An 18,722-nucleotide genomic window follows, 5' to 3' on the forward strand; every position below is an offset into this window, starting at 1 on the left:
TACTCATTTTAATTTTGCGTTGCCAAAATACATGCATTTAATGCACATTCATTGCTGGTAAAGTGGTATTTATTTTGAAATAGACAGGAACTGTATTTACAGGGACGCGGTTTCTAGCCGGATGTATTTTGCGTGGGAACTCGAACATGGCGATCCACTGTAGCAGAACATGCCTACAATATTTGATACATCTGGCCCACGACAATGTTGACTTCAGGCTACCGGTATGCATATCAATGTCGTACCTCTCTGTCAAACTGTAAATGTTGTGTTATTTCTCTTCATCTCTAAAGATCTGGGTGTCTCATTACGGCATTTCTCCCCATACATTAGCTTGCTAAGCTAGTAACGTTACAAGCTGCAAGCTGTCATGTTTGAATTCTTCAGAAATGTTCTGATTTTATTTCTTGTACATCGTAACATTACAGGAGATTAGGGCGCTGCTGTCCCTCAGGGGCAAACCGTTTGATCCAGGTGAAAGCTTCAAAGAAAAGGTAAAATAAGTTAGTGTCCATATGTATTATTTGCCTGATAGCAAACCAATTTTTTAAAATTTATTTAACCATTATTTAACTAGGCAAGTCAGTTAAGAACAAATTCTTATTTACAATGACGGCCTACCAAAAGGCCTCCTGCAGGGACGGGGGCCTGGGATTAAAAATACAATATAAATATAGGCCAAAACACACATCACAACAAGAAAGACACTACATAAAGAGAGACCTAAGACAACAACATAGGAAGGCAGCAACACATGACAACACAACATGGTAGCAACACAACATGGTAGGAGCACAAAACATAGTACAAACATTATTGGGCACAGACAACAGCACAGAGGGCAAGAAGGTAGAAACAACAATTCATCACACAAAGCAGCCACAACTGTCAGTAAGAGTGTCCATGATTGAGTCTTTGAATGAAGAGATTGAGAAAACTGTCCAGTTTGAGTGTTTGTTGCAGCTCATTCTCCAGTTGCTAGCTGCAGCGAACTGAAAAGAGGAGCGACCTAGGGATGTGTGTGATTTGGGAACCTTTAACAGAATGTGACTGGCAGAACGGGTGTTGTATGTGGAGGAGGAGGGCTAAGGTAGATGGGGGGGGGAGTGAGGCCTAAGGGTTTTATAAATAAGCATCAACCAGTGGGTCTTGCGGCAGGTATACAGAGATGACCAGTTTACAGATGAGTATAGAGTGCAGTGATGTGTCCTATAAGGAGCATTGGTGGCAAATCTGATGGCCGAATGGTAAACAACATCTAGCCGCTCGAGAGCACCCTTACCTGCCGATCTATAAATTATGTCTCTGTAATCTAGCATGGGTAGGATGGTCATCTGAATCAGGGTTAGCTTGGCAGCTGGGGTGAAAGAGGAGCGAGTAGGACAGAGGAAACCAAGTCTAGATTTAACCTTAGCCTGCAGCTTGGATATGTGCTGAGAGATGGACAGTGTACCGTCTAGCCATACTCCCAAGTACTTGTATGAGGTGACTACCTCAAGCTCTAAACACTTAGAGGTAGTGTTAACATCTGTGGGAAGAGGTGAATTCTTCTTACCAAACCACATGACCTTTGTTTTGGAGGTGTTCAGCACAAGGTTAAGGGTAGAGAAAGCTTGTTGGACACTGAGAAAGCTTTGTTGTAATGCGTTTAACACAAAATTAATCTGCATATAAATGGATGAGAGGGCTTCCTACTGCCTGAGCTATGTTGTTGATGTAAATTGGGAAGAGCGTGGGGCCTAGGATTGAGCCTTGGGGTGCTCCCTTGGTGACAGGCAGTGGCTGAGACAGCAGATTTTCTGACTTTATACACTGCACTCTTTGAGAGAGGTAGTTAGCAAACCCGGCCAAAGACCCCTCAGAGACACCAATAATCCTAAACCGGCCCACAATGAAGGGAGGAGTTGGCCATGTGTCCATGCATAGGCTACTCAAATCCTAAAATCTGCTATTCTTCTCCCCAGTCTCCATTCTGGCGCCTGAATGGCTTGTCAGAGGAAGATGTCAACAGCATCATGGCCAGAACTGTTTGTGCAAAGTAAGTGAGACAGAACAACAATGGAGTTGTAATGAAAAGAGCTAGAGGGGTACTGCAGCATTGCTCATCAGCCCTTCTCTTCTGAGGTGATTCTCAACTTGAATGTCACAGTAATTGTAATGACCTTTTTGTGGTTGTTTATCACCTAGGTCTGCATTTGAGCTGTGGGGTCATGGCAGAACGCACATTGAACTCAGGACCTCGCTCTTGAAATATCCAACAGAGAACATGGTTTGTGAGAAATTACATTACTATCTAAATGGAGCGCAAACTACTCCACTAATGTGGAGTATCTAATGTGTGTAACTTTACCCCTCCCAACAGTCACCCTTCCTACAAAAAGACTCCACATACAAAATCAATGTCTACACTTTCAACAAGACTCTAGAGTTTGAAGATAGAATTAAGAAGATAGATGTGAGTATGATACACTTGACTTGGTCCCAGTAATTTGTACCTAAGATTGAGCCCAGAAAAGAGAACTTACTCTACCTTTTGTACTGCACTATTGTGTTAAAGGCAGGCACTGACATGCAGTATGCACCATGACAAGTTACCCTGTGGTCTTCCTCCCCAAGGCAATGGAATATCTCTCCTTCGAGGGAAGGGTCAATCTAAGGAACCCTAAACACATCTTCTGTCTGTTGGAGGACTATGGAACTGACCCTAACGACATCCCAGACGAGCCCCTCTACATCTACTTTGGGAGATGGGTGAGTCAGTGTGCTGTGTGCTCCTTCATTTCTGTGTCATTATACAAATGAGTAATTACTATAACTCATTAATGTTATTTACCGCAGTGGTTGTTAACCTTTGGTTCCCAATCACATTTTGGTCTGCCTGAAGTATTCTCTCTTGTGAAACTTATCATGAGGCCTATGTCCTTATGGTCTTCCCAAGTCCCCCGTGTATAAGCCAGGAAACAGGTTGAAAAGCACTGTTTCATTTAATGATAAAGGTAAGCCTATATTTGATCTTGTCTTATCAACTGTATGTTCCTTAGATTGCAGATGGCCAGCGTGAGTTGATTCGCTCTCACAGTGTGAAGAACAGGCACTTCATAGGTAACACCAGTATGGACGCTGGGTTGTCTTTTATCATGGCCAACCATGCCAGGGTCAAAGCTTACGACCTGGTCTATGACCCCTTCGTTGGGACTGGTAAGAGAAAAGTTACTTTTGGTCTTTGAACTGACACTTGCAGAAATACACTGCATCTTAGCTGAACCCAAGGCTAGTCTGTGCTTATTGGATATTTTCTTTCTCTCTCTCTCTCTCAGGTAGCCTCCTGGTTGCATGCTCTCATTTTGGTGCGTATGTCTGTGGAACAGATATTGATTACAACACCATCCATGGGATAGGTAATATCCTAGAAATGGCCTTGTTTACTTTCTCTTATTTTGAAACCCAGAGCTAAATATCTTGTGCTTTGGTAAGTGAGTTAATCCATTTATACAATGAACATTATGTTGGTTATGCTCTTTCTATCATCTTTTAAATACTTCCATTTTTCCTGTGCTCATATTCATGCTCAAATCCAATTGTATTGTCCTATAGGCCTAACACTTGATACGTGATATGATTACAACTAGGACTGGGACGATAACCACTATCTCAATATTTTTTCCATGGCAAAGAAATCAAGAAGTAGATCAAACTCTACTGGTCCTTTTATACCTGTGTGCATGTAAAATATTGTGTGCTATAGCTTGGAAAATAAATAAATATGAATCTGGATGACAATATGTTTCCAACATTAGGGCTGTTTTCCTAAATAAGTTAAATCCGCTTTGTGTTTTGTTTCCTTGCCACGATACTAAGAGGTATCGCGATACTGGTATCGTCCTGGCCCTAATTACAACCCAGTGCATTGCTGTATTTTGGTTTATTTTTCAGGCAAAGCAAGTCGTAAGAACCAGAAGTGGAGGGGTCCAGATGAGAACATCAGAGCCAACCTGCGTCAGTATGGCTCAGAGAAGCTGTATGTGGACGTCCTTGTGTCTGACGCCTCCAAGCCTATCTGGAGGGATGGAGTGCTCTTTGACGCCATCATCACTGACCGTATGTTCTTATCCTAGAGCTCTGTGTGTTCTCTTCCCATGTAGGGTCCCCCATCCAGTAATGTCTCCTGTACAGTCATACATGAGTAAAACGTCTGTCTGTTGAAGTCCACATTCTTTGTGATTTGTTCAGATTTAAATCTGTTGAAATCTCTTGTCTTTCATTTTTGTGTTTGTTTAATTCTCAGCCCCCTATGGGATTCGGGAGTCAACCAGGAGAACAGGTTCTCAGAAGGAATGTGTAAACAGTGTGAAGCCATCTGAAGACTAGTACGTCTTCATCTTCCTCTTGAGTCTGTGTTGTTTATAGTGCTTTGCATATTTGCTTAGTTTTGAAAAAGAAGGCCTATAAAACTTGCAAGCAAGCAATAGATACACTAGAGATATATAAAGTCCTCTCAGATGATGTTAAATCTGTGTAAAGGCATCTTCACTGCAGTAACAGACTCTTTATCTTTCATCCAGTGTTGGAGACAGCCATGTCCCCGTTTCCATGGCCTACCACCTGAGTGACATCTTCACTGACCTGTTAAACTTCTCAGCTCACCACCTGGTCATTGGGGGGCGGCTAGTCTACTGGCTACCAATCTACAGGCCAGAGTGAGTATTGACGTGTTTATTTGTCAGGGACCGTTCACAACAACACCAGTATTGCACCAGAGTTATCTACATACATGGTTAATATCCATCTGCGGTCCCTGGATACAGCACTTCCTGTTAAAGCTCTATAGTCTGAAATGGTCAAATATTCACATCTGGTGTTCAGTCTAATGTATCGTCATGGTGTTTAGATGGGTTTGAGCTCACAGATGTATCGTCTACACAGTCTCCCTCTTCTCTGTGTAAACCAAGTAGCACTGTCATCAACTGTTGTGATGTTGAATAGATACAAACAGCATTTGATAAGACCTTATTGCACACAGGGTCAACCTCACCAGTCAGCTGTTTTTCCAGCTGATAGATGCTGTTATTTTTTCCCTTTACCCTGTTAGACCTTATCCTACTTCTCCTCTGTTCCTCTGGTGATGTAGAGGTTAATCCTGGCCCTGCAGCGCATAGCTCCACTCCCATTCCCCAGGCGCTCTCATTTGTTGACTTCTGTAACCGTAAAAGCCTTGGTTTCATGCATGTTAACGTTAGAAGCCTCCGCCCTAAGTTTGTTTCATTCACTGCTTTAGCACCCTCCGCCAACCCGGATGTCCTAGCCGTGTCTGAATCCTGGCTTAGGAAGGCCACCAAAAATCCTGACATTTCCATCCCTAACTATAACATTTTCTGACAAGATAACTGCAAAGGGGGCGGAGTTGCAATCTACTGCAGAGATAGCCTGCAGAGTTCTGTCTTACTATCCAGGTCTGTACCCAAACAATTCGAGCTTCTACTTTTAAAAATCCACCTTTCCAGAAACAAGTCTCTCACTGTTGCCGCTTGTTATAGACCCCCTTCTGCCCCCAGCTGTGCTCTTAACACCCCGGCCGTCCTACAATCTAAGCTAGATGCCCTCAATCTCACAAATTATCAAGGAACCTACCAGGTACAATCCTAAATCCGTAACCATGGGCACCCTCTTAGATATCATCCTGTCTAACTTACCCTCTAAATACACCTCTGCTGTCTTCAACCAGGATCTCAGCGATCATTGCCTCATTGCCTGCGTGCGTAATGGGTCCGCGGTCAAATGACCACCCCTCATCACTGTGAAACGCTCCCTAAAACACTTCAGCGAGCAGGCCTTTCTAATCGACCTGGCCCGGGTATCCTGGAAGGACATTGACTTCATCCCGTCAGTAGAGGATGCCTGATTGCTCTTTAAAAGTGTTTTCCTCCATCTTAAATAAAGCATGCCCCATTCAAAAAATGTAGAACTAAGAACAGATATAGCCCTTGGTTCACCCCAGATTTGAATGCCCTTGACCAGCACAAAAACATCATGTGGCGTTCTGCATTAGCATCGAATAGCCCCCGCCATATGCAACTTTTCAGGGAAGTCAGGAACCAATATACTCAGTCAGTTAGGAAAGCTAAGGCTAGCTTTTTCAAACAGAAATTTGCATCCTGCAGCACGAATTCGAAAAAGTTTTGGGACACTGTAAAGTCCATGGAGAATAAGAGCACCTCCTCCCAGCTGCCCACTGCACTGAGGATAGGATACATTGTCACCACCGATAAATCTACGATAATAGATCATTTCAATAAGCATTTTTCTATGGCTGGCCATGCTTTCCACCTTCCCCTACCCCAGCCAACATCTCAGCACCCCCTGCAGCAACTTGCCCAAGCCCCCCCCCGCCCCGCTTCTCCTTCACCCAAATCCAGACAGCTGATGTTCTGAAAGAGCTGCAAAATCTGGATCCCTACAAATCAGCTGGGCTAGACAATCTGGACCCTCTTTCTAAAATTATCCGCCGCAATTGTTGCAACCCCTATTGCTAGCCTATTCAACCTCTTTCGTATCGTCTGAGATCCCTAAAGATTGGAAAGCTGCCGCGTTCATCCCCCTCTTCAAAGTGGGAGACACTCTAGACACAAACTGTTATAGACCTATAGCCATCCTGCCCTGCCTTTCTAAAATCTTCAAAAGCCAAGTTAACAGATGACCGACCATTTCGAATCCCACCGTACCTTCTCCGCTATGCAATCTGGTTTCCGAGCTGGTCCTAAACGATATCATAACCATCATAGATAAAAGACAGTACTGTGCAGCCGTCTTCATCGACCTGGCCAAGACTTTCGACTCTGTCAATCACCGCATTCATATCGGTAGACTCAATAGCCTTGGCTTCTCAAATGACTGCCTCGCCTGGTTCACCAACTACTTCGAAGACAGAGTTCACTGTGTCAAATCGGAGGGCCAGTTGTCCGGACTTCTGGCAGTCTTTGTGGGGGTGCCACAGGGTTCAATTCTCGGGCCGACTCTTTTCTCAGTATATATCAATGATGTCGCTCTTGCTGCTGGTGATTCTCTGATCCACCTCTACGCAGACGACACCATTCTGTATACATCCGGTCCTTCTTTGGACACTGCTAACAAACCTCCAAATGAGCTTCAATGCCATAACACTCCTTCCGAGGCCTCCAACTGCTTTTAAATGCAAGGAAAACTAAATGCATGCTCGTCAACCGATTGCTGCCCGCCCGCCTAGCATCGCTACTCTGGACGGTTCTGACTTAGAATATGTGGACAACTACAAATACCAAGGTGTCTGGTTAGACTGTAAACTCTCCTTCCAGACTCACATTAAGCATCTCCGATCTAGAATCGGCTTCCTATTTCGCAACAAAGCCTCCTTCACTCATGCTGCCAAACATACCCTCGTAAAACTGACTATCCTACCGATCCTTGACTTTGGCGATGTCATTTACAAAATAGCCTCCAACACTCTACTCAGCAAACTGGATGTAGTTTATCACAATGCCATCCGTTTTGTCACCAAAGCCCCATATACTACCCACCACTGCGACCTGTATGCTCTCGTTGGCTGGCGCTCACTACATATTCGTCACCAAACCCACTGGCTCCAGGTTATCTTTAAGTCTATGCTTGGTAAAGCCCGGCTTATTTCAGCTCACTGGTCACCATAGCAAAACCCACCCGTAACACGCGCTCCAGCAGGTATATTTACTGGTCACCCCCAAAGCCAACATTTCCTTTGGCCGCCTTTCCTTCTAGTTCTCTGCTGCCAATGACTGGAACGAATTGTAAAAATCACTGAAGCTGGAGTCTCATATCTCCCTCACTGACTTTAAGCATCAGCTGTCAGAGCAGCTTACTCACTGTACCTGTACACAGCCAATCTGTAAATAGCACACCCAACTACCTCATCTCCATATTGTTACTTATCCTCTTGCTCTTTTGCACCCCAGTATCTCTACTTGCACATCGTCTGCACATCTATCTCTCCAGTGTTAATGCTAAATTGTAATTATTTCACCACAATGGCCTATTTATTGCCTTACCTCCCTTCTCTTCCACATCTGCACACACTCTACATAGATTTTTCTATTGTGTTATTGACTGTATGTTTGTTTATGTGTAACTCAGTGTTGCTGTTTTTGTCGCACTGCTTTGCTTTGCTTTGCTTTATCTTGGCCAGGTTGCAGTTGTAAATGAGAACTTGTTGTCAACTGGCCTACCTGGTAAATAAAATAATTTTAAAAACACTAGAGGGCAACAGTCACACTGGTGATTTAGCATACACCCTGATGAAGTGTTGCTACTGTACTAGATCTGCTTAACGAAGCATTCTAGTTTAGATACAGGCTTTTCTCCCTGCACCTCTTCCCCTCATAAGCATCATATTCTCTGTCAGGACCAGGTGTTTATTCCCATCAGTACATCTCATTCTCTGTCCCATAAAGTCTTCAGGCCTGGGGTTAGTGGTGTTCTGGTCAGTGTGCAGGTGTCCTGAGGTATATTGGGTGTATTGTTTCATACAGCTGGTTTACTGTGTGGACCACAGACAGGATACAGGCCCCTGGGACTCCTGGCCACTGATTACAAGGCAGGGTCTGAGCATCAGGAAGATGAGACCAGACCACGCACCACAGCCCTGTGATGTTTCTATTACACCTACCGCTCACCTCCAGCAGTTCCCCCTGACTGTCTGTGACACACACACTGGAGTTCCCCACACTGACTGGCTGAGACAGGGAAAGGGAGAGAGGGCTATAGCCCTTAGCATTGGTGGTTGAAAGAGAGAGTGTGTGTTTGTGTCTGTGTGCAACTGTATGCCTCTGTCTGACTGACTGTGTGCTTCTGTGTGTGCCTGTGCTCTGCTCTGCTCCGCTCCTCACTCCGGGTGTGTAACTACCTAGCAGTTCCTGACCCTGTCTCATTCAGGGCAGAGTGCCAAAATAAACCCATGAGGCCAGACATGCTGATTGGCTGACACTGACCAAACACAGCCTGTCTCCAGATCCAGATCTGTTCAACACTGTTGAAACATTAATAGTAGATCTCTAAGCTGGTTAGATTTAGGTGGTCCTAAATCTGACCTGAGAGAGCGAGATATACTACACCACTAGATGTCGCCTTTCACCAATGACTGTTACTGCAGTGGACCTTTGACATAGAACAGGGTGACTAAATGGTCTAAGGGGACAGGACTGTGTAGCAACATGCTTGTTTGTAAACACTGGTGTCACAAAGGGGGGTTGCAGTGCAGCTGCTGTAGGAAAAAATGATTTGCTGTGTTGTGTTACTGTTGTGTTGGGCTGGGGTGGGACCAGACGCAGGCCAATATGGGGTCCCCAAACACTGGTCACAGGCCTGAGTGATGAGGTCCCCCAAGCCAGCCAATTAAAACATTTCCGCCATCGTCATGACGAGCACCGCCTTGCCCATGCCTCAGCTGCCTTTCAGTGTTTCAATTAACTCTGTGGCTTTTCAAGCTCATTAGTCGCTCTCTTTCTCCCCCCTCTGATGCTGTATTTAAGTTTGAACTAGTTCAAAACTTTTCCAGTTGCGGTGTGGTCTGTTGCCATTTCCTCTGCTGTAGCGCCTTGGCAGGAACCAGACCCATTATCTCTGAGGCTAAAGCATAGAGATAGATAGAGGACTCATCTTTCTATCTGTGCTATTATGGCATCTGTGACAGCATGGGCAGCGCCATTGAGGCTACAACCCATAGGAATCACCACGAGTTGACTACTTTAAAATGGCCGAAGCATGGTGGAAGCCCTCAATGGCGCTGCCCATGCTAAAATGGCCTTTTGGTCAATAGAGGTTTCTATCATTCTTTATGGGTTAATGTCATAAGCCAGACGGCGCTAATGAAGCAGAGTGCAAAGCTAACAGGAAGCTGATGGGGTTTGAATCCCCATGGTTGGTTTTACTGGGTTATCAACTTCCTTTTGTCTACAACACTCCTGCTGCTGCCTTACTGAGAGACAGATCCTTCTGCTTAATGCCGGTGTCTCTGACCTACAGTATACCATTAGGGCTCTCCAGTGCGACCATTTTACTTGCATATGCGTCTAAATATTTTGCACCAGAGCGGCAAAAAAATAAAATAATAATAAGATAATTATGGCAAGGATTACTTCACTGTGCGGCAGCCCCTGAGTGCCATGGAGAATACACGGAGTGCAGATTCATGACTGTCACCCTTGCACCATTGCTACAATGAAAACGGCTTGTTACGTCAAATATATTTCATTGTGCTCCTAAATTTCTTTGTGCTCCTACATTTTTCAACTTAGGCGCACACATGCCCCTTGTCAAAAAAAGTCAGTGTAGAGCCCTGACCAGGAAATAAAGGTAGAAGACATGGGCTAGTCTACTGCACCTCAGCCTACTGGGCTTAAATGGACTCTAACCTGACCCCTAGTCTACCTGCCTATCACATGAGGTTGGTGGCACCTTAATTGGGGAGGACAGGCTCGTGGTAATGGCTGGAGTGGAATTATTTGAATCGTATCAAATACATCATACACATGGTTTCCATTGATTCTGTGCCGGTACACCCTGTGTATAGCCTCGCTATTGTTATTTTACTGCTGCTCTTTAATTATTTGTTACTTTTATTTCTTATTTTTTGGGGGGGTATTTGTTTTTTTATATACTGCATTGTTGGTTAAGGGCTTCAAAGTAAACATTTCACTGTAAGGTCTACACCTGTTGTATTCGGCGCATGTGACATACATTTTGATTTGATGTATTTGATGCCATTCTATTCGCTGCGTTCCAGGCATTATTATGAGCCGTTCTCCCCTCAGCAGCCTCCTGTGCTGCTTATAAGCATCTGCACAGAGGTCTCAACTCTATATTTGTCTGAGGATGGAAAAAGCTGTATTGAAAGTGAAAGGCCCAGCCCCACCCATCTTTAAATGAAACGGCCAATGTGGCAGATCCAGCTACCCAGTAATAAGAGGTGATTGGCAGGAAGAATTAACGCCCGCTTTGTTTAGGGTGCTCACCGAAGCACACACACCACAATACATTAGAGGCCTGTATTCCACAGTGGCCATGGCAACCCAGAAGACAAACAGTAGGGTGAAAATCTGGCCCAGCGTCAGTGTGGTGCTGGTAGGAGAAAGTGCTACAGATGCAAACAAACACTCTCTCGTAATCTACCTGTACTCATAATAACGGCTACGCTGCAGTCATCCATTTAGTTAGTTGCTTACTGTTACAACTGCAGCTCCTGATCCTAATCTCTCAGAACCAGTTGTTCTGTAAACACTAGCCAGAATCTCACAAAATAAGAATCTCCAGTTTGACGTCAATACTATTCATAATAATTTACGTCCTTCACCCTGTCTAGTGCATAGAAATGAACTAAACCAAACATTTGCTGTGTTACATTCTACCGCCCATAAAGTGTTAACTAAGGTATAGTGCAGTGTGTTACATTCTACCGCCCATAAAGTGTTAACTAAGGTATAGTGCAGTGTGTTACATTCTACCGCCCATAAAGTGTTAACTCAGTCTACCTTCCATAAAGGTGGTAAAACGGCCCATGTGGAAGGTCCAGCTACCCAGTAATAAGATGTGATTGGCAGGTAGAAGGAACGCCTTGCTCTGGTCACAGTGCTGACAAACACACACACGCACACTAGAGGCCTGTATTCTACAGGCACTTGCATTCAATAGCATCTATTAATCACATTATGAATAGTATTGACGTCAAACTGGACAACCAAGGACATGGGGGGTTCCTAATTTTGTGAGATTCTGGCTAGTGTTTACAGAACAACTGGTTCTGAGAGGTTAGGATGAGGAGCTGCAGTTGTAACAGTAAGCAACTGTATCAGAATGGATGACTGTAGTGGAGCCATTTGAGTACATGTTGCATGGATTGCCAAGGCAAAAGAATATGAAAGTGTGTTATTTTTAATTGATGTAGTTCTGTACCTGTCGATTAATGTTATGTATTATGTAATTTTAGGTAGTTCTGTCCTTCAGCTGTAATGGTCTATTAATGTCATGTTTCATGGACTCCAGGAAGAGTAGCTACAGCTTTGACCCTAGCTAATGGGGATCCTAATAAATACAGTACCTTGCCCTGGACAGCTTTAGTTGTGGTGCTTGGCCGACATGCGCATGAACACACACACACACGCATACACACACACAGAGCACTCCTGACAAGACTACGTTTTTCCCGATATCTTAAATCTAATCTAGTTCACCTTTTTCACAGTGGCTTTTGTCCACTTCAGTCAGATCATGACATGGTCAGTAAAGGCCTAGAGCTGAGAGAGAAATGGCCTAGAGTTGGGAGCGGGAAAGAGGATAGCGAGAAGGAGGGAGGAGAGGGCTGATCTGGGTTGAGTTAAATGGAGAGAGAGAGCTGACCTGGCCTGGATGTAGTGTAATTTTGAGGGGATTACATGGAGGCTAAGGCTGGTCTACTCTGCAGGTGAGTGTATGGTGAGATGCAGATATTGTGGTTTAATAGGATAATTTGGACCCATCAACCCTTTAGACTTATTGGTTCATGCTACAGTACAGGACCGGCTGTTTAAAAAATGTACTCAACCATGATGATTCACCAGTAGAGTGTGTGTGTTTGTAGGTACTGTGAAGAGATGGTGCCCCTGAACGCCTGTCTCAGACTGGTCAGTAACTGTGAACAGACCCTATCCAGCCACACCTCCAGACGTCTCATCACCATGGAGAAGATCAAGGAACCAGAGGTGGGTGTCTGTCTGTCCTTCCATCTGTATGTGTCTGTCTGTCCGCCCGTGTGTGTGTGTGTGTGTGTGTGTGTGTGTGTGCTTTTCCTTTTGTACTACCCTGTGTGTGTGCATCTGGCCTGTATGTGACTGTCCTGTTACGAGCGTGTGTATGCATTTGAGTGGAACGTCACCCATTTCGAAAAGGTAGATGGATCCCTTTGTGAATAGGATTGCAACACCATATAATTGTAGGTTTTCGTGTTGCGCTTACTATGAATGACACACGTATCTAAAGAAAGTACCCGTGTGTGCCACTGAATATGTTTGTGCCGTGTTTGTATGTGCGAGCATGCACATGCACATAAACTCAGCAAAAAAAGAAACTTCTAATTTTCAGGACCCTGTCTTAAAAATATCATTTGTAAAAATCCAAATAACCACAGATCTCCATTGTAAAGGGTTTAAACACTTTTTCAATGAACTATAAACCATTTTTATTTAATTTATTTCACCATTATTTAACCAGGTAGGCCAGTTAAGAACAAGTTCTCATTTACAATTGCGACCTGGCCAACATAAGGCAAAGCAGTGTGACAAAAACAACAGAGTTACACTTGGGATAAACAAATGTACAGTCAATAACACAATAGACAACTCTATGTACTGTGTGCGCAAATGTAGTAAGGTTAGGGAGGTAAGGCAATAAATAGGCCATAGTGGCAAAATAATTACAATGTAACATTAACACTGGAGTGATAGATGTGCAGATGATGGGCCTAGCTCCAGGCTAGCTCAAGGCCAACTGGTGCTTGCTGCAGGACAGAGGCGTTAGCCAGCAGTAGCCACTCGATTGTAGCTAGCTAGCTGTGATGATCCGGTGTAATTGCCCAGAGCTTGCGGCAGGAATCCGGTGATGTGGGGGAGAAAATCTGTCCGATATGCTCTGGGTTGATATCGCGCTGTGCAGACTGGCAGGTATTGACCGAGCTAAAGCTGGCTGGTGTTCGAGCTAAAGGTGAAGACCGCTAGCCGTGGCTAACGGTGACTACTAGCTAGTAGCTAGCTTCTGATGGAGGTTCCAGTTATAACGTATAAAAATAGCAGATCCGTACCACATTGGGTGAGGCGTGTTGCAGGAAAGTATATTTAGATCGTAGGTGGAAAGTGAGATTAAAATATATACGACTATATATATATACGACTAAACCGACTATTTACATGGGACAAGACAAACACACATCTGACTGCTACGCCATCTTGGATTTTGATCAATGAACATGCACCTGTGAAACGGTCGTTAAGACACTAACAGCTTATAGACGGTAGGCAATTAAGGTCACAGTTATGAAAACTTAAGACATTAAAGAGGCCTTTCTACTGACTCTGAAAAACACCAAAAGAAAGATGCCCAGGGTCCATGCTCACCTGTGTGAACGTGCCTTAGGCATGCTGCAAGGAGGCATGAGGACTGCAGATGTGGCCAGGGAAATAAATTGCAATGTCCGTACTGTGAGACGCCTAAGATAGCGCTACAGGATGGACAGCTGATCATCCTCGCAGTGGCAGACCACGTGTAACAACACCTACACAGGATCGGTAAATCCGAACATCACACCTGCGGGACAGGTACAGGATGGCAACAACAACTGCCCGAGTTACACCAGGACCGCACAATCCCTCCATCAGTGCTCAGACTGTCCGCAATAGGCTGAGAGAGGCTGGACTGAGGGCTTGTAGGCCTGTTGTAAGGCAGGTCCTCACCAGACATCACCGGCAACATTGTCAGCTATGGGCACAAACCCACCGTCGCTGGACCAGACAGGACTGGCAAAAAGTACTCTTCACTGACGAGTCGCCGTTTTGTCTCACCAGGGATGATGGTCGGATTTGCGTTTATCGTTGAAGGAATGAGCGTTACACCGATGTTTGTACTCTGGAGCGGGATCAATTTGGAGGTGGAGGGTCCGTCGTGGTGTGTCATAGCATCATCGGACTGAGCTTGTTGTCATTGCAGGCACTGTGCGTTACAGGGAAGACATCCTCCTCCCTCATGTGGTACCCTTCCTGCAGGCTCATCCTGACATGACCCTCCAGCATGACAATGCCATACTGCTCGTTCTGTGTGTGATTTTCTGCAAGACAGGAATGTCAGTGTTCTGCAATGGCCAGCAAAGAGCCCTGATCTCAATCCCATTGAGCACGTCTGGGAACTGTTGGATCGGAGGGTGAGGGCTAGGGCCATTCCCCCCAGAAATGTCCGGGAACTTGCAGGTGCCTTGGTGGAAGAGTGGGGTAACGTCTCACAGTAAGAACTGGCAAATCTGGTGCAGTCCATGAGGAGGAGATGCACTGCAGTACTTAATGCAGCTGGTGGCCACACCAGATACCGACTGTTTCTTCTGATTTTGACCCCCCCCCCCCCTTTGTTCAGGGACACATTATTCCATTTCTGTTAGTCACATGTCTGTGGAACTTGTTCCGTTTATGTCTCAGTTGTTAAATCTTGTTATGTTCATACAAATATTTACACATGTTAAGTTTGCTGAAAATAAATGCAGTTGACAGTGAGGTCGTTTCTTTTTTTAATGTTTATTATGAGTTGTCTGTGTGTGTTCTTTAAACGTACACGCGCAATACAACACAGTTACAGTTAAGGGGGATGTCGATGGTGCTTCTCTCTTGACCTCAGCATCTGGCTATGATTGGCTTTTTTATATACAGCACTTAAATGACTTAATCACACATTTTATGGAAAATAATCCATCTTTGGATTTGACAACCTCTTCACTTCAAAACACCAAATTGTTCCCATAAAGGCAAGCCCTGTACGAATCACCGCATGTGCGCGCGCACACACACACACACGTCTCTGACTCCCAGAGCCCCAAACCTGGAACATATATCTCATAGCATGCTACTATATAGAGATACAGTTCCTTTAAAGTATTCATACCCCTTGACTTATTCCACATTTTGTTGTGTTACAGCCTGAATTCAAAATGGATTAAATCGATTTTTTTCTCTCTCAATCGTCTACAGAAATATCATATTTACGTACAGTACCAGCCTAAAGTTTGGACACACCTACCCATTCAAGGGTTTTTCTTTATTTTACTATTTTCTACATTGTAGAATAATAAAGACATCAAAACTATGAAATGACACATATGGAATCATGTAGTAACCAAAAAAGTGTTAAAAATCTATCTATATAAGATATTCTATTCTTCAAAGTAGCCACCCTTTGCCTTGATGACAGCTTTGCACACTCTTGGCATTCTCTCAACAAGCTTCATGAGGTAGTCACCTGGAATGCATTTCAATTAACAGATGTGCCTTGTTAATTTGTGGAATTTCTTTCTTTCTTAATGCATTTGAGCCAATCAGTTGTGTTGTGACAAGGTAGGGTTGGTTTATAGAAGATAGCCCTATTTGGTAACATACCAAGTCCATATTATGGCAAGAACAGCTCAAATAAGCAAAGAGAAACGAGAGTCCATCATTACTAAGACATGAAGGTTAGTCAATCCATAACATTTGAAGAACTTTGAAAGTTTCTTCAAGTACAGTCGCAAAAACCATCAAGCGCTATGATGAAATTGGCTCTCATGAGGACCGCCACAGGAAAGGAAGACCCAGAGTTACCTCTGCTGTGGAGGATCTCTGTTCCTTAGAGTTACCAGCCTCAGAAATTGCAGCCCAAATAAATGCTTCACAGGTTTCAAGTAACAGACACATCTCAACATCAACTGTTCAGAGGAGACTGCGTGAATTGAATTGCTGAAAAGAAACCACTATTAAAGGACACTAACAAGAAAAAGATACTTGCTTGGGCCAAGAAACACGAGCAATGGACATTAGACCGGTGGAAATCTGTACTTTTGGTCTGATGAGTCCAAAATTAGACCCTTTACTTTCCAAAGGCACTGTATGTATACACTGGAACAATTTACACCAGATGTACTAAGAATGATGTGTACAGCAGTAAATATTAGTGAGCTATGTCAATAATCCAGTATGTAAATAAGATATGCTGTGGGTATAAACAGTCACTAAATACAAAGTACAGTAGTGGAATTATTAGAATGAGCTATGATGGGAATAGAGTGTTTAAATACTCAGTGGGAAATGGGAAGTGTCCAGTGGTTCAATGTCTCTATGACATGGGACAGCAGCGTTGGGGTGTGTGTGTGTGTGTGTGTGTGTGTGTGTGTGTGTGTGTGTGTCTGAGAGAGAGAGAGAGAGTTTGCAGTGTCAGTTTGTGTGAATTTAACTGCTTCCATTCAGAAGTGATGTTTGTGTTTTTAACTCCTACCACGGAGCACTTTGAAGTTAGTTGCTGAGCTTTCCTATTCTGTGTTGAATGGTTTGGTGTATGGTCGTGTTGGGAAATGTTCAGATCTGGGACAGGTGTGTGAACTCTAGGCCTATCAATGACTACCAGGTAGAAAAGAACCTGGAAAATTTTGACCCTTTGTGGTTATTGAATAGCCCTGCTCTAACGAATTATTAGGAGCTTCATATCTCGGATTGCTCTTTAAGCTCTTGGATGTGGTGGAGACTGAAGGAAACCATCTCTAGGTCCATGACAGGTTGCCTGGCAGTGGTAACCAGGGCCGACAGAGAGAGGTTGCGTTGACGAATGGCAGGCCAGCTGTGGAGTCATCCCTTCTAGCACTCTGCATCCCCGACACCTCGTTACTCCTCATCCCTCTCACCATCCCTCCCGCTCCATCCAACTGTCTGTCCGCCCCGGCACATTCTTGCCTGCTGGCCTGCCAAACACTGCCTAACGACCTGGCCAAAGCCCTAACCAGGACAATATGAGGAACTTAACGCTCTGCTAACATTTTATTATTGTTACACTGAGCTTGTGACGGCAAGGTGGAAAACAAGGTGAGAATTTTATCCTGTGGTTGGTTGGTTAGTTTAATGGGATACCTGGCAGAGGTCTGATATCATCTGGTTTCTTTCTTCCTTCGCCTGTGTTCAAAGGCATTTTTATGACACTAAAGTTGTTTACTTAACCGATGTTGTAGGTGAATTGGTTCCACTTTGTGAAGGCGAACCCTCACACTTTTTTCGCATATTTAAGAGGTATAATTGTACTAAGACCTTTCTGTCGTTGGTATATTTGGCTAAATTGTATTTTCTCTCTCTATAGGAGACAGATGCGCTGGCCCACCTGTCAGACCTTCACTTTAGCCCGTACCAAGGCCACAACGCCTTCAGGGAAAAGTACTTCAGCGGCATCAGCAAGAGGACATTGACAGGAAAGGAGGAGACCAACAAGATGGCCGCCAACGGTGGGGAGTGATGTAAGGATCACAGGATGGCCCAATTCCAAATGGACCCCTAAGCCGGTATGCAATTGTGGAGAGGATTTGACTGGTGCAATCGATATGGTAATAACTCCACCTTGCTGTTTGATAGGCTAGGTGAAAGTTTCACCATATTGCATATACAAATCGAATCCACACAAGAGCATTAGGTGAAGGTTCTAGGGGTCCATTTAGGATTGGGCCGACACCTGCCTATGGTTTACAATGGACTCCATGGGGACATAGGGCTCCCTGTTTTAAATGTCTCATTTTCTATTCAAATATGTTTTTTATTGTTTGATGTTTATTGCCCTTTGTGTAATAATGAGTGTGAATTGTGAACGAATAAACACCATTTAAAAATATGTATTTACTTATTGGATGCAGGAGATTTACATCTACATCTTTCTGTGTTATTTTTTGTCTTATCCCAGCAAGCACATTATCAGATTTGATTCAAGAGGGCCCTAAGTGTCTAGAGTACTGTTAAAGGGCTTTACTTTCAGGCAGCTGTATCCATGTACCAGAGGGCATTTAGATAAGTTTGACAGTATCCCTGCAATATTCCAGATGAGACAAGGGACAAACTTGTTTCACACAAGTCGTTTCTCAAGCTTTTATATCCGGACATTATAAGAAACGAACGATTTCTTATTGTAAAGACACTCAGAATAAGTTTATG

At 44.1% G+C, this 18,722-nt stretch overlaps 1 protein-coding gene across 1 annotated transcript; it reads left to right on the plus strand.

Annotated features, from left to right (window-relative positions):
* Window positions 1–75: 75 nt before the first annotated feature.
* LOC115176766 (tRNA (guanine(10)-N2)-methyltransferase homolog) lies at window positions 76–18,405 on the plus strand. The gene is made up of 13 exons (XM_029737042.1): window positions 76–224; window positions 429–494; window positions 1,965–2,038; window positions 2,188–2,269; window positions 2,363–2,455; window positions 2,617–2,751; window positions 3,042–3,198; window positions 3,318–3,398; window positions 3,934–4,098; window positions 4,286–4,367; window positions 4,563–4,697; window positions 12,617–12,737; window positions 17,884–18,405. The coding sequence occupies exons 1-13, from the start codon at window positions 147–149 to the stop codon at window positions 18,034–18,036; spliced, it is 1,422 nt and encodes a 473-aa protein (XP_029592902.1). The 5' UTR covers window positions 76–146; the 3' UTR covers window positions 18,037–18,405.
* Window positions 18,406–18,722: the final 317 nt, after the last annotated feature.

This window comes from Salmo trutta, chromosome 37 (assembly GCF_901001165.1).
Source record: "Salmo trutta chromosome 37, fSalTru1.1, whole genome shotgun sequence".
NCBI lineage: Eukaryota > Metazoa > Chordata > Actinopteri > Salmoniformes > Salmonidae > Salmo > Salmo trutta.

Coding starts and splice junctions, on each gene's coding strand:
- LOC115176766 (XM_029737042.1), top strand. CDS start 147: ATGGCGATCCACTGTAGCAGAACATGCCTACAATATTTGATACATCTG. Junction 495..1,964: donor GTGAAAGCTTCAAAGAAAAG/GTAAAATAAGTT, acceptor TCTTCTCCCCAG/TCTCCATTCTGGCGCCTGAA. Junction 2,752..3,041: donor ACATCTACTTTGGGAGATGG/GTGAGTCAGTGT, acceptor TATGTTCCTTAG/ATTGCAGATGGCCAGCGTGA.